At 34.8% G+C, this 15,141-nt stretch overlaps 1 protein-coding gene across 16 annotated transcripts in view; it reads right to left on the minus strand.

Annotated features, from left to right (window-relative positions):
* Nucleotides 1-15,141, minus strand: part of PARD3 (par-3 family cell polarity regulator) — a 658,827-nt gene that overhangs the window by 290,220 nt on the left and 353,466 nt on the right. For 15 of the 16 annotated variants that reach the window (XM_041765041.1, XM_041765037.1, XM_041765038.1 and 12 more), the window contains 2 exons: nucleotides 3,678-3,766; nucleotides 1,306-1,389 (listed from right to left, as the gene is read on the minus strand). In XM_041765041.1, coding sequence (XP_041620975.1) covers nucleotides 1,306-1,389; nucleotides 3,678-3,766 — 173 coding nt within the window. The remainder of the gene's footprint in view (nucleotides 1-1,305; nucleotides 1,390-3,677; nucleotides 3,767-15,141) is intronic. The other variant, XM_041765035.1, reaches the window with a different exon arrangement.

Consider the following 15,141-nt stretch of genomic DNA (forward strand, 5'->3'; position numbering starts at 1 on the left):
TGCATCACCTGCCATCAGGGAAATACACATCAAAACCACAATGAGATACCACCTCCCACCAGTGAGAATGGGGAAAATTAACAAGCCAGGAAACCACAAATGTTGGAGAGGATGCGGAGAAAAGGGAACCCTCTTACACTGTTGGTAGGAATGTGAACTGGTGCAGCCACTCTGGAAAACTGTGTGGAGGTTCCTCAAAGAGTTAAAAATAGACCTGCCCTACAACCCAGCAATTGCACTGTTGGGGATTTACCCCAAAGACTCAGATGCAATGAAACGCCGGGACACCTGCACCCCGAGGTTTCTGGCAGCAATGTCCACAATAGCCAAACTGTGGAAGGAGCCTCGGTGTCCATCGAAAGATGAGTGGATAAAGAAGATGTGGTCTATGTATACAATGGAATATTACTCAGCCATTAGAAATGACAAATACCCACCATTTGCGTCAACATGGATGGAACTGGAGGGTATTATGCTGAGTGAAGTAAGTCAATCGGAGAAGGACAAACATTATATGTTCTCATTCATTTGGGGAAATAAATAATAGTGAAAGGGAATATAAGGGAAGGGAGAAGAAATGTGTGGGAAATGTCAGAAAGGGAGACAGAACATAAAGACTCCTAACTCTGGGAAATGAACTAGGGGTGGTGGAAGGGGAGGAGGGCGGGAGGTGGGGGTGAATGGGTGACGGGCACTGAGGGGGGCACTTGACAGGATGGGCACTGGGTGTTATTCTGTATGTTGGTAAATTGACCAATAAAAAATTAATTTATTAAAAAAAAATGAATGTGTAGAGATTGAAGGAGCCACAGATCACATAGTACGAAATAAATCTATAGCTTATTTAACTTTTAAAAATTCCAAATGTAATCATAAAAATCTTACGAAATTTAAGAATTAAATAAACCTAAAAACGAATTTAAAATGAATCATTACCTAAGTTATCCAGATAATTTTTATTGGATTAATTTTTCCAGAAAACTGCCTTAAGGTCTCCCTTAATTTTGTAAATTCATCTGGATCTCTGACTCTAAAGTGTTTCATCAATACACATCAATGTTAAATGTTTGCAGGAATGTGTGATGACCAATAACAGTATCAGAATAATTTAAATGCTTGATTTCCTCATCAGCTTAAGTGCTTTCTGTGATTAGGATGTATCCGTATGAATGAAGCAGCAGTTGGCCTCAAATGAAACTGTTTCTATTAAGCATATGCTAAATCAACGCCACTCTCTATCTGAGCATAAATGAAGATAAAACACTCAACATTATGATTCAATTAAAAACCTCCAAGATACGTTACCTGCCGCCTCGAGCACTGAAAGGCACTACATGGATTCCCAGAGGCCCTCCATCGTTGGGGACTTGTACGAGCTTTACCATATCACTGTGAGACAATGATGAATGAGGGAGCATGAACAGGTACTGTAAACACACCAAAACCGAAACCAAACCAAACAAAAAACTGCTACAACACAGATGTACAATAAACAACAAAAGAGAACGAAACAAAAACTTCATCAAGCACACACACATACACATACACATTCTGGAATATAGGCAATGGTGATGAGAGCGACATTAAACACTACATACCTGAACGCTAGTCTGATGGCATGGAGAGAGAGCAATCATCAGAATTGACTACATTAAAATGATACAGAACCATTTCTCTCGGACCACACTCTTTTATGTATAGTACAAGTACACACTTTGTAAGTCAAATCTCTAGATTTCCACTGAAAATTTTCCATCCCGGTATTTATTTCAAGGATAATGAAGATTAAACGAATAAAGGTGTTTTGGCTGCACAGCACTTTAAAGTTTACAAAGTGCTCCCACATAAGTCACATTATTGATCCTTCCACTATTCCAATGAGGTCAAAGCTTCTGCCTCTGAAGGAGACTGTGCAAACGTGTGATCAAGGTATCTTTACTTCCCACATTGTTCCACATCAATTCAAGGTCCTAAACTTCTGTAAATGTACCACAATGCAGGGAATGAAACTCGTTTCTCAAAACCAATAGATATCTGTTAAAAATCAAACACTTTCTATAAATGTTTGGAACTGAACTTTAAAGTCATGAAGAGAGATATAAGTAACAGGAAGTTACTTCTATTACATAACTAAAGTACTATTAATATAATAAACCTGAGTTTAATGAAAACTGGTATAATTTGGAGAATGTAAATTTTCTAAATTTTTTAAATGAGATTTCATTTTCTTTATAAATTTCCTAAACAGGTCTTATCTGACAATCAATTTTTTAAAAAGAGTACTTCAATTAAATTTTTAGTTGAAGCAACCTGGACAACTGTAAAGATTACCAATGGATTTGACAAAAATTGCAGTATAGTTTATACAATGGAAATGTCAATTTTTCAAATGTATTTCTTTTTTTTTTCTTCAAATGTATTTCTTCAATAAAAACCTAAAGTTATTCTATATACTATTAATGTCCTGGTTATATAATACAAAGACTAATATAAAATTAAAGATAGTGATATCAAACAAATCAAAACAAAATTAAGAATATGTGCATAGATTTAATCACAGAAACTAGGAAAAAGTTTAAAATTCTGCAATACTGCCAAAATATTAACTGAAGTAGTAATAATTAAATGAGTTGACTTTTTATAATTTCATAGGATTTCACATCTTATTTTAGACACTATTACATATCATTTGAATATCTAATGATTAGTTTGTCAACTGAAAATAATATGGTAACTTTAATAAATTATTTTATTTATTCTACACTCTTTCTAAAAAGACCTAGGACATAGCAAGTACTTCTTAAATGTAATATAGAGATTGCTGGTTGCTGTCCATCTAAACATAACTGATTCTAGACCCTGTTTAATCTCACTGAGAAAGTTCTAAGAGCCTTCCTTTGGAAGACCAAGAAAAGACAGAATTAAGAGTTTAAATGCTAATTATCTAGGCCTCCTCAACTTTCACCCAAAGTCATACAAAATTTCAGAACTACCATGGTCTAAACTACCATGGGAAGAAGTCCTGAGAACACCATCCACTTAAACGTGGCAATACTTAAGATAATGGTAATGTTGTGATAAGATAGTAATGTTTTCTTTGTCCTTTTATATCTAAAGTTATGGTTAAGTTATATCTAAAGTTAAGGTTATACCTAACCTATGACTCTAATTTTTCAACAAATATCTTGAGAGATTCAATTTCTTCAAATCGAAAAAATATATATTCAAATGACTAATGCTTAGATAATTCTAACTGGTTTTTCAAGTAACACCTATCTACACATTTTTTAAATTTAGCGAAGTTGAAGAACAAACAAATGACCAAAACACTGACATAAAAAGCAATTTCAAAACAGTTACACTGCTCTTAACACAACAAACATTTTCAATCAAATACTATTTTGTATTATAATTCAATAGTATTTGCCAAGGCATGAAACTCAGGACATGTGATTTCCATGCTATATTTCTTACATTAGGTAATTAACTCAATAGATGAAAGATGCTCTTTGGAAAACAAATCAATGCAAGGCATGTTTTTAAGCACAAACATTCCGCATGCCATATGCTTTTGGAATACTTGCTGATATCAGTGATGCTACACGTATATTGCAAATTTAGTTAAAACCACCAGTAACAAAACAACAACAACAACAACAAAACCATCAGTAACTTACTCTAGAGAAAAGCTGGATATGTTCTCCAAACCAGTGTCAGCATGTCCAACAGGTTCAACACGACTGTTGTCTTCTGTCCCATCCTCATCCTAAGAGACACACATCACAAAGAAAAGTATACTCTGTTAGGTTTACTTCCATAATGTGAAAGGATATTAGATAAAATGGGAATGTAATAGGTATTTTGATGGTTTTACATCGTAGGTGTTACCTAGGTCCTTTCTCTAGGGACAATCACCTTTAATGATCAGACAGGTATATCTCTTTTTTTTTTTTTTTTTTAATTTATTTTATTCATGAGAGACATAGAGAGAAAGAGAGAGAGGCAGAGACACAGGCAGAGGGAGAAGCAGGCTCCAGGCAGGGAGCTTGATGTGGGACTCGATCCAGGGTCTCCAGGATCCCACCCTGGTCCGAAGGCGGCACTAAACCGCTGAGCCACCAGGGCTGCCCCAGACAGGTATATCTCTATGACAAGCTGTATTTTAAAGCAACAGCCCCCTAAGTTAGCATATCCCAGGAGGTGGACAAGACACCACTGCAAAAAGGAAAGTGCTTCTACTTAGGTGAACTTTCTTACCTTTTTTATTTCACTTTTTGGTGTATGTTTTCAGGAATAATCACACATTACTACAATGTTACGCTAAGTAAATGTACAGGTAATGGGTAATATGTTTAAAATTTTTACTAATCCAAATAGTTGAGAGCATTAAAAACCTTAACAACTACCAAAATCTTCAAAATCTTCAGTTCCTACTACATCAGCTGCTCAAAATGAGCATGCAGTAAGTATCGTCCTAGACTCAAATCCTTCATCCTCTGCAGTTTCACATCAAGTCACCCTAAGTCAGTTAAGTGGTTATTTAGAGGTATCTATGAAGACATTAAGATCTTCACCATAAAGAACCACTTCTGTTTACTTCCATTATGAAGTACCAAGCATAGGGAGAGGCACAAACAGCAAAATAATCAACCCCCACTTTTGTACTCCTCCTTTTAAGAAGGTATTATTTTGTAAAAATTATATTCCAACATGTTGTAGAAACTGGTAAGTATGCTGCCACTACAAAAGGTACATGCAGAATAAATGTGATAGCTCAAAAATAAATGAAATGAAAAAATAAAATAAATAAATGAATGAATGAATGAAATGCCACTTAAGAATATGCCTTATTTTATGACCTTGGCCACTGTCTTTTCATTAAAGAGTTCACAGTTAAGTTGGCTTTTCAGGATAATTGGAAAAATGATAAACATAACTGACTGATATCAAAAGTCTTAGGAACCAAATTAGAATATTTAGAAAAGCCTTGAAATCTCCAATCATAGTTGCTAAGAGGCTTAGTGTGCTTCATCTTGGATCCAGTGTCTGGTATCCAATAGATACTCTATATATTTTGCTAATAATAACATAATCATCCCTAGAAATCTGTGGGGTAATAAGTTTTCAAATACACATAAATAAAATGTATTTAATCTATTTCTTAGAAGTTTATATGTAGAACTTATAATTTGTTAGGTGCATCCTTTCTACTATATAAATTTGGTAACAGGGATTTTCTGTGAATTTATTAAACCACATATAGGAATCTACTATGAAAGAAAAATTTTATATTTTTAATTATGTATTTGAAAGAGTCATAGTAGGAATTTATATGCCATCAGCAAAGACATCAATCAACAAAATGATAAACGTCGTAGGTTCAACACAGTGTTAAACAATATTTTAAATTCTTCAAGCAATATTAAGGCAACACAGAGCAGTCAATAATACCCACTTGACATTTCCTCTGAGTATCTACCAAAATAAGAAGGTGAATGCACCAAGTTTTTCTATGAGTTGTAGATAGGTTCCATGTGTTCTCAATGGTGGTGCACTGCATTAAGCCAAGGTACTTGAAGATTGATGATCCTATGTTTTAAGAGGCTCTACTATGCACTTCTCAGTCATCTATTTTAAGCACAAGCACACAATACATTTCAAAGGTTAACCAGCATCTTAAACCTAAAAACCAAGCTTTAGATGTAAACAAGAACTCCTAAAATTATGCTTTTCCATTGGCAGTAGGGGTAGACAGAAGAGCAAAGTGATCATTTATAAATCAGATGGAAAAAATCAAAATAATCTTTCCAATTAAAAACATTTCATTTCAGGATTCATTAATAATTTAAGCATCAGTGAAATTCCACCATGATGTAGAAACACCTAAGTTCTACTATGACACAGCCACATAAATGAAAGGCCCCAAACTACAGTGATAAAACAGTAACTGATAATTTACACATTCATTGTCCCCACAGTGGCCATTACCTGGCCCCCAAGAGCATGCAGAATATTATTTCATGCAGCTCTATATGGTGTTCAGTTTAGATCACAACATTGACTGCCTGAGGCTGACCTGTAATTGCTCTGCGAACCACAACTTGAAATTTCCCAAATTCTGGATGTGTAAAAATCAGCTCCTATGTTGCTTTATTTTGTTGTTTTGTACTTTTAAAAAGCTGTGACTGAACTTTTAGCATGAGTTATATACTGAATTCCATTACAGACATAGAAAATGAAACTTGGCTTTTATTTATGTCAAATCAATATTAAAGGCCTAAAATATTAAACTACAGAAGGTTAAAAACTTCCAGGTGAGAAAATATACTTTTTTATCTTTGCCCTTCTCTCCATTTTATAGCATTTTATAGGGCAACCCGGGTTCAAGAATTAAACAGACCTGAGTATGAGTGCTAAGTCTACTATTTGCCAATTTTATATCCTTAGCAAGTTATATACCCCTTCTATATTTCTATCCCTTCTGTAAAATACAAGCAATAAAAACATATTTCTAGAACTACTAAAAGGGATAATGTAATAAATATAACAAGCATAATATGGTGCCTAATACACAGTAACTGCCCACCAAATGTCAGCTGGTACTGAAAAGACAAATAAATGATAGATGACATATAAAACACACCTCAAATAAACAATTTAAGGGAATGTTACACAATTATATTTTAAGAGTATATATTCATCCATTCATACTTTGGGCCTTACAAGACAACTTAATAGTAAACATCCTCAATTAAATTACAAAATCAACATTTTAAAAACATTCACAAACCTTGATTCATGTTGCATTTTGCTATATACAAAGTATCTTCATCATAAAATGTCGTTGAAATGAGAAAACACATTAAAAAATGTAAACAACAATACTGGGTATAACCAAATAAATGGCACGAGGACAAAACACAACACTATGGGTTACTGGTTGAGGAAATTTTCAGAAGAAAAACAGATGACAAGAACTGTGAAAAATCTATGATTTGATCCCACTTGAAAGTTCCTAACTTAGCCTGCATAGTGGCATCAATGCTAGTGGAAAAAATAAGACCCCCTGGGTCAGAGACAAAGGATAGCTTATTATAGTAATTGCCAAAGTATCATCTTTTTAGACACTTCTCTCCAGTGAAAACTCTCACAAAGTGATGTGGAGAAAACCAGGGAACAGTGGTGCACACAGAATAATAAACCTGAGCGTGGGAACCCAAATATCTTACACAGGCAGCAGCTTGTCTGTCCGGTGCTATGAGGGAGACCCTGGATCTGCCTTCCAAGGCTCTTTGCTGCACATACATCCTTGCAGGATTGTCCAGGATAAAGGCCTCTGCTCTCAAGACATACACAAATGGGAGAAAGGAAAGGAGAACTGTCTCCCCAAAGCAGAGTTTAATGTAAGCATTACCAAATGGTAGCATTTGTATGACTCCCAGCAAACTAAAACTATTAGCCACAAAATGCTCTATCATGACAATGCCTTCTTCAAGTAATATTAAATTCTACTAGGTAAAAGAGGCATACCTTCTATATTAAAACAAATTTTTCAGTGGAGAATTCTTTTTTTTTAAGTTTTATTTATTCATTCATAAGAGAGACACAGGCAGAGGAAGAAGCAGGCCCCCTGTGGGGAGCCCGATGTGGGTGGGACTCAATCCCAGGACCACAGGACCATGCCCTGAGCCAAAGGCAGATACTCAACCACTGAGCCACCCATGTGCCCCTCAGTGGAGAATTCTATGTTCAACAAACCAACCAAACAAAAATCAAGTACGAAAGTTGAAAACATTTTTCAGATGGGCAAACTCTTTACTTCCCATGGACCCTTTCATATAAAGAATTTTTGGATGGAATCCAGCAAAACCCAAGAAATTCAATTATGCAATGGATGGAACCCAAGGAAAGTCCCAGAACAAGGTGAAAAGATTGCCCAGAGAAGCAGAAGCCAAGTCAGATAAGAGCAAGAAGAGAAGTCTGGAAAGTCAATCTCCCTGAGAAAAAAGAGATTAATAATTGGTCTGATATTTTTGAACACTTGGGAAATATTTTGACAGACCTGTTAGAGAATGTGGGGCGGGATGGGGGGAAGGTTTCAGAAGTACACAGATAAAACAAAATAGATTTTTAAAAGGTCAAAGCAGTTGATTCAAGGAACAACAAAGGAAAATGTGTAGGGAAGAAAATTTAATCAGAGTTCCTACTTGGTTATGCAGTGAGCCATAAACTGCTATATAATGTGACACAGGCTACTGATTTCATGTAGACTCATGATGTAATAGCGAGGAAATGAGAACATGAAAAGTAAAAGTGGCATAAAAGGGAAAAACCTTCATCTTCCATTGTGGCAAGTCAACAGATGTCAATAACTGGTAAGCAAGAAAGAGCAACATAAAATTTTATTTAGGAACATGGAAGTAAATACCACAATGTCTATATAAATAGTCCTCTGGAGAGAGGGACTGGGAGAAGCATGAGGAGAACACAGAGTGCTTGTTTTTTTTATTAAAAACCTTCTAGTGTTATTTATATATTTTTATTCTGATGACATATTTGAGATGCCCGAATGACCCTCTGGCAGGAAGTCCAACTTGCCAGCAAAGTAGCATCCTGCTTTCATCTTTGAGAAAAGCAGTCCACATTGTGTGCATCCCCCAGCTGGCAGCTCAGGTGCAGAAAAGGACTCACATCAGCAGGTTGCAAGGGCATCCCTGGCTACAAAGCCTCACAGAAGTAGGCACCCCAAAACAACATTGTAGGCAGAGCTGCTTGTCATATATTTACAGTTTTTTGAGTCCATCCACACGCAATTTACTAGAGATCACTTTCACCAAAGATAATGGATGGAAGTCTTTATCAGGTTTTCAGAAAAAGCCAAAAAAATACCCAAAGTTCTCGTGCAAAAGAAGGGAATGATTGTGAACCCTGTGCCTACCATACTATATTGATTTAAGCAAATTTTTATTTTATTTTTTTTTTAATTTAAATTTTTTTTTAATTTTTTATTTTATTTTATTTATTTATGATAGTCACAGAGAGAGAGAGAGAGGCAGAGACACAGGCGGAAGGAGAAGCAGGCTCCATGCACCGGGAGCCCGATGTGGGATTCGATCCCGGGTCTCCAGGATCGCGCCCTGGGCCAAAGGCAGGCGCCAAACCGCTGCGCCACCCAGGGATCCCTAAGCAAATTTTTAAAAAGAGAGAAGAGTTCTAGTCAAAGGAGAGAAAAGAATAGGAGAAAATTAATATTTGATAAGCTTGGGTGTGGAGGATGAGTTTTAGATCGGATTAGAAATGTGTATTAGACAAGTGAGGATAAAGATACATGAATTTATTTGTTCTCTGCTTCTAGGAAAAAATAATTATCTTATTCTCCTCCATAATATGAGTAATATCAAGGTTAACCCTCAACTTAAAAAGCTCTTACAGAACTAAGAGATGATACATTCTGAAATCAAAGGCATCCACATGTATTTAAGAAAACTAAATTTGGCTAGACCACCTAATTCTCCTTTTAACTTCAAAAATTATCCAGTTGTATTTTTTTCTTTTTGAGTACTAAGTATCTTCTCCATAGTCACAGATTTTAAAAAATGTAAACACCCCAAAACATATGTAGATGTTACTGCAAAGAAGGAAAGGATCTGTAATTAAAACACTTAAAAACTGAATGCTGCCTTCATCAATCAGCATATAAAATATGAGGACAAATTTGTAACTGGTTTGCTTAGAAAGCAAGGAAATGAAAAGCACACTTTCTACTTTACAGGAACACAATAAAACTTTATCTAGAAACCAACCACCTGTATGTCTATATTTAAACTCTAAGTTCCAAGGAATTAAATGCTGTGAGTAGATATTACTTGAAAAGAAATGCCTACAATTTTAAGATATAATTTATCATTTTTAAACATTTTATAAAAAACTAAAATTACTTTGCCTCCTTACATTTCCTGCATACCTATCTTTGATCTTTATGTTTAGGAAACATAAAAGGAAATGAAAGTTCTGATGGTATCTTGTTAAACAAATTTACAATATTTTTCAAGTGTTTTTATTAATCTTAACAATAAAATAATTTAATGGGCTCAATTATATTGCTACAAAAAATGCTTAAGTAAACAGTCTTTTTCACACTTTTTAGATTGTCACCAAGACTTTCCAAACTTAATGAGAGGCATGTTAACTACTAATGAGCTACAGCATGCCCCCCAAAAATATTTATTTGGATGTTCACAGCATGAATTAAATCACTTTTGGGGGGATCACATTTGGAGAACAATAATTCCAAGGGGAAGCTCTTTCCACATTCCCTAAGCATCACAAATACGATTCCAGAAGGCTCTTGTGTTAAGATTGCCACAACTTGATTAATTGGTCAAATCACCAGGGAAAAGTAATTTCCCATCACATGCAGAAAACAATTGAAAACATCTATGGGAGGGGGACTTCTCAACTAAGATGATAAATCTACAACAACCTTCTAAACAAATAATATCAGGAAATGTATAATATAATTTTATTTCATGATCATTATATTCCACTTGAGCAAAAACATTTATGAAAAAAACCTAATTCAAATCCTGTAAGGATAGACAATACTAGATAATAAGACCTATTAAAATAAAAATATTTTCTTGTCATGTAGAGGAAAATTAATAACCGTTATACCTTTAAATGCAGTGCAGTTCTTTGTAATATAAACTGTATACCACACAACCCAGAGCTCAAAACCAAATAATTGTGGCTTATATTAGAAATTATTCAGTACTTGTGATATTGAATATCAATTGTGAGCTTTATCTCCTTAACAGGATTCCATTCTCATCTCAACCTAATACTGATCAAATGGAATGGCAAGCCTAGTATTTAACACAGTCCATGAAATTTTCATTTACCACAGATATGAAACATTTCCTGTTTTGGAACGTACACAACATGACTCCACACAGCCCAAGGCAAGAGAAGAGTCTTTAAAAGAAGAACAGATGGTGCTGATTTATGAAAGTGATCTCACTACAGAGAACAACAAAAAGTATGTATCTTTGCACCTGTTACATGCAGAGTAGAATCTCAAAATAAAGTTCCAAAATATTAAGTCTGTTTCTCATAGATTATTACAATTTCAGGGCATAGAGGAATCGTATGAGAGGACATCTGGTCCAATATCCAATCATATACTGGGCTCTCTCCCCTCATGTCATTTTTCCACTTTTTACTGTGCTCCCATGACACATGGAAGAAACCTTACATATTAATCCTTACTAAGAATCACTGAATTCAATAACTAATCCCAGCATCTGACCTGGCATCATGTGCCTCACTCCTAGCATTATTTATGCCAACCAGATGACCACTCAAAGTATGTATCACTTCAGTAATACTGAAGCCACTTGCTTTGCAGGAAGTGCCTCTGTACTACTTATAGTCCCCCCATCACACACTAATGGCCAGGCAGCCACCAATTAGGTGATAGGATTTTAATCAGCCTAATCAATCTGGTTTCATATGGGGCTTACTTACCAGAATAACACCCATTTGTTTTCTCTCAAACAGTTCTGAAAAACTACTCTAATTTATGGATTGTTGAAATTTATGGATTTTGTAATCTGACCATCTCACCTTTCTAATAATATTCTAATCCTTATTGAGGTGACACTTTAAAATGTTTTATTTTGGGGGTGAAGGAAGTAATAACTGGGTAAGTAAAGAAAGACATATTTTACTCAGTGGTATACTAAAATATAGTTTTAAAAATAATACAGAACTATTTTTGTTCAAAAAAACCCAACTTCTCCTTGGCTTAAAAATGATTTCAAAATTAATATTTGATAGGAACTAAAATAATTTTAAAATAAACTTTTAAATAGTTAATAGTTTTAAAAAAATTTTAAAAATAGTTAATAGTTTTAAAATAAACTTTTATTTAAATTAATAAACAAAAAATCGAAAAATATTTCTTGCTAGTGATTACTGCAAATCACTTAGTTTTTTAAGATTTATTTCAGAAAAAGCACAGCTGGAGGAGCAGCAGCAGAGGGAGAGGGAGAAGCAGGCTCTCAGCTGAGCAAGGAGCCGGATGTGTGGCTCGATTCCAGGACCCAGGATCATGACCTGAGCCAAAGGCAGATGCTTAACTGACTGAGCCACCCAGACACCATGCAAATCATTTCTTAAAGAGGCAAGAAACTTAAAATGTTATAATGTATAACAAAAAATTAAAATAATAATTGGTAATATATATTGAGGGACTAAATGTGCTATTTAGTAAAGAATCTACTTCTTTAGTCTGTTTAGTCTCTGCTAGAACCTCAATTTAATCCTCAACACAATAGTTAAGCATATTTTAATAAGCAAAACATATGGGATTTTATTTTTTTTTTAAATTTATTTATTCATGAGAGACACTGAAAGAGAGGCAGAGACACAGGCAGAGGGAGGAGAAGCAGGGTCCATGAAAGGAGCCCAATGCAGAACTCGATCCCAGGAATCAGGGATCAGTCCCTGAGCCAAAGGCCGATGCTCAATCACTGAGCCACCCAGTCATCCCAGGATTTTATTTTAAAGATTTATTTACTTTATTTTAGAGAACGAGACAGTGCATAACCATGTGAGCAGAGAAAGGGGAAGCAGGAGGAGGGAGAGAATCTCAAGCAGACTTGGTGTGAGCACAGAGCCCCCAAGGGGGCCTGAGATCATGACCTCAGTCAAAATCAAGAGTCAGCCACTTAACCAACTAAGCCACCCAAGTGCCTCAAAATACATCAGATGTTTAATGAATTATGTTTAAACTTTTTTCCAAACATAAATGAGCAACATAGCCACATGACAAGTTCCCAGTGATCTGTGCACAGCACAGTTTGGATAACAGAGCTGTGTTGTAGACATGCAAAATATTTGTTAATAAGGTTTACTAAACACTGTACATGAGATTATTTCTAGAAATGTACTGGGCACACCCAACATGTGCAGAGGCACAATGAGTAACTGAGCTGGGCATGAGACCTGCCTCAGCCATGTGCTTATTCATATCACCATTGCCCTATATTCCTAATCAGAGGAAAGAAAAAACTTCATCTGTCTTGAAAGCTGTGATGGACTCGCAGATATCACTACATGCAAAGCACCTTACATATAAAAACAAAATTTTTAGAGAAAAGAGAAAGGACCAATTTTACCAAACATCTAAAACACAACACAAACTGCATATACTCTTTCATTTAATCCTCACAATAAAGTAGGAAGTCTTATTACAAGGAAATTACCTAGAAAAGATTTCACCTTTCCCTGCAGCGGCTGAGCTGGGATTTTGAAAACAGCATCAAAAGGCCTATGGTTCTTGAGTTTTGCCATGTTTTTTCACTCCTCTTTACTCAAGGAAGAGTGACCAAAGCTAAGTAATGCATGTGATCCTAGCCAACTAGTTACTGTCAGGGTCAGAATCTGTGAGAAGAGAAAATATAGTAAAATATTTGTTGTAAAAAAATTAAATTCTAAACATATAATAAATTAACTTTCATACAGAGTGAGAATTACTATTGAAATGGAGTAAGGGGTGTCATTTTAGGAGAAACACAAAAAGAATGAACATTAGAAGATTTTACCAGTGGTTATATTTGGGTGGCAAGATTACAAGTGATTTTTATTGTGTCTTTATAACATTAAGCCATTTTTACCATGAGCATAAGATTTTCCTACAATAAAGGCTATTTTTATTGATTTTTTAAACCTTACAATATTTTCATAAATTCCTTTTTATTACATTAATATCACTACATCTTAAACTTTGTCTCTGAAAAGTGACTTTGCAAAGAATCAAAGGCTTAAAAACAAAACAACACTATAGAGTACAAAGATGATTATATTCTTTGGTATTGGGAATGTTACCATACTTAAGCAGTCTTAGAAATCAAGCAGAGATCTTTTAAAAATCAAGTTTTTGATGTAGTATTCCAAATGGGAGAAAAGATTAGGATGAGAAAAAGACTTCTTAAGAGATCACATATAATAAATCAGATAACCAGAAGTAATTTCAATTAAAAGGAAGCAAAGGAAAAATGGGAGATGAGTGAAGAAGTCACACCACGGCAAATTCATCATTGGGCTCTATGGTCCACACTCCTAAGACGGCTTTCAAAAGCGACCAAGATACATCTTTTTTACCCTGTTTTCCTAGATGATAAATACATACCTCACCGTTATTGATTTTGAAGGGATTAAGAAAACATATTGTAGTCACCAAAGCTCTACACCTCATTATTTGAAATTGCTAATAAGCAAGTGAAGAGTGACACGAGTCCTATAACAAAATTGACTCATGTAAACATATATTAGAATGTGTACTGGTTTATTACTTCCCAGTGCAATATTATAATTTCACAAGTGAAATGTAGTCATTAACTTACTTAAAACCAGTAAATGGCTTGGATAAAGTAAGTAGCTTAAAAAAAATGCCTTCGCTCAATTTTCTAGTTGAATTCAATGAAGCAGAAACTAGTTTGTAGATTTCCTGGGGATCGAGAGAATGTATTTTCAAACAAAATGGAACTGAGTACATGTTTGACAAAAGGTACATAACAATGATGATTAGTTTGAATGCTCAATTTTAGATCATGGTTCAACAGTTTATAATAACATCAGAGACTGACATCAATAAAACTAATTAGCTATGCATTGCCTCATTGTCTCTAATATCCAGAATGTGATACAAATGCCAAACAAAAATTAAGATATTAAAGAAGACACTGAAGTACTGAACATGTGTTATATTTGGTATAGCACTTTAGCCTGGTGGCTAAAAACATGGATTTGGCAGGACTCTAACAAATTATGTAACTTCTGTGCCTCAGTTTATGCATTTATAGACTAGAAGACTACTGTCTACTCAGCTTCTCTAAGAGCCATAGGAGATAACTAATGTCAAATACTTGGAACACTGCCTTACAATGATTAAGTACTAAGTGGATGTTTGAGACCTACTCGTACTTAAGTAAAACTAAATTTTGATTTATAAAATATCATTTAGTTTTAAAAATAAGTCTGTCTTCTATCTTACCCAAAAGTTTGGCTATAATGATTAAAGTATGTCATTCTCTCCAAGAAAACAATGCACTAATACAAAATGAGTCTTATCTTTTC

Source organism: Vulpes lagopus, chromosome 8, assembly GCF_018345385.1.
Source record: "Vulpes lagopus strain Blue_001 chromosome 8, ASM1834538v1, whole genome shotgun sequence".
In the NCBI taxonomy this organism is placed as follows: Eukaryota; Metazoa; Chordata; class Mammalia; order Carnivora; family Canidae; genus Vulpes; species Vulpes lagopus.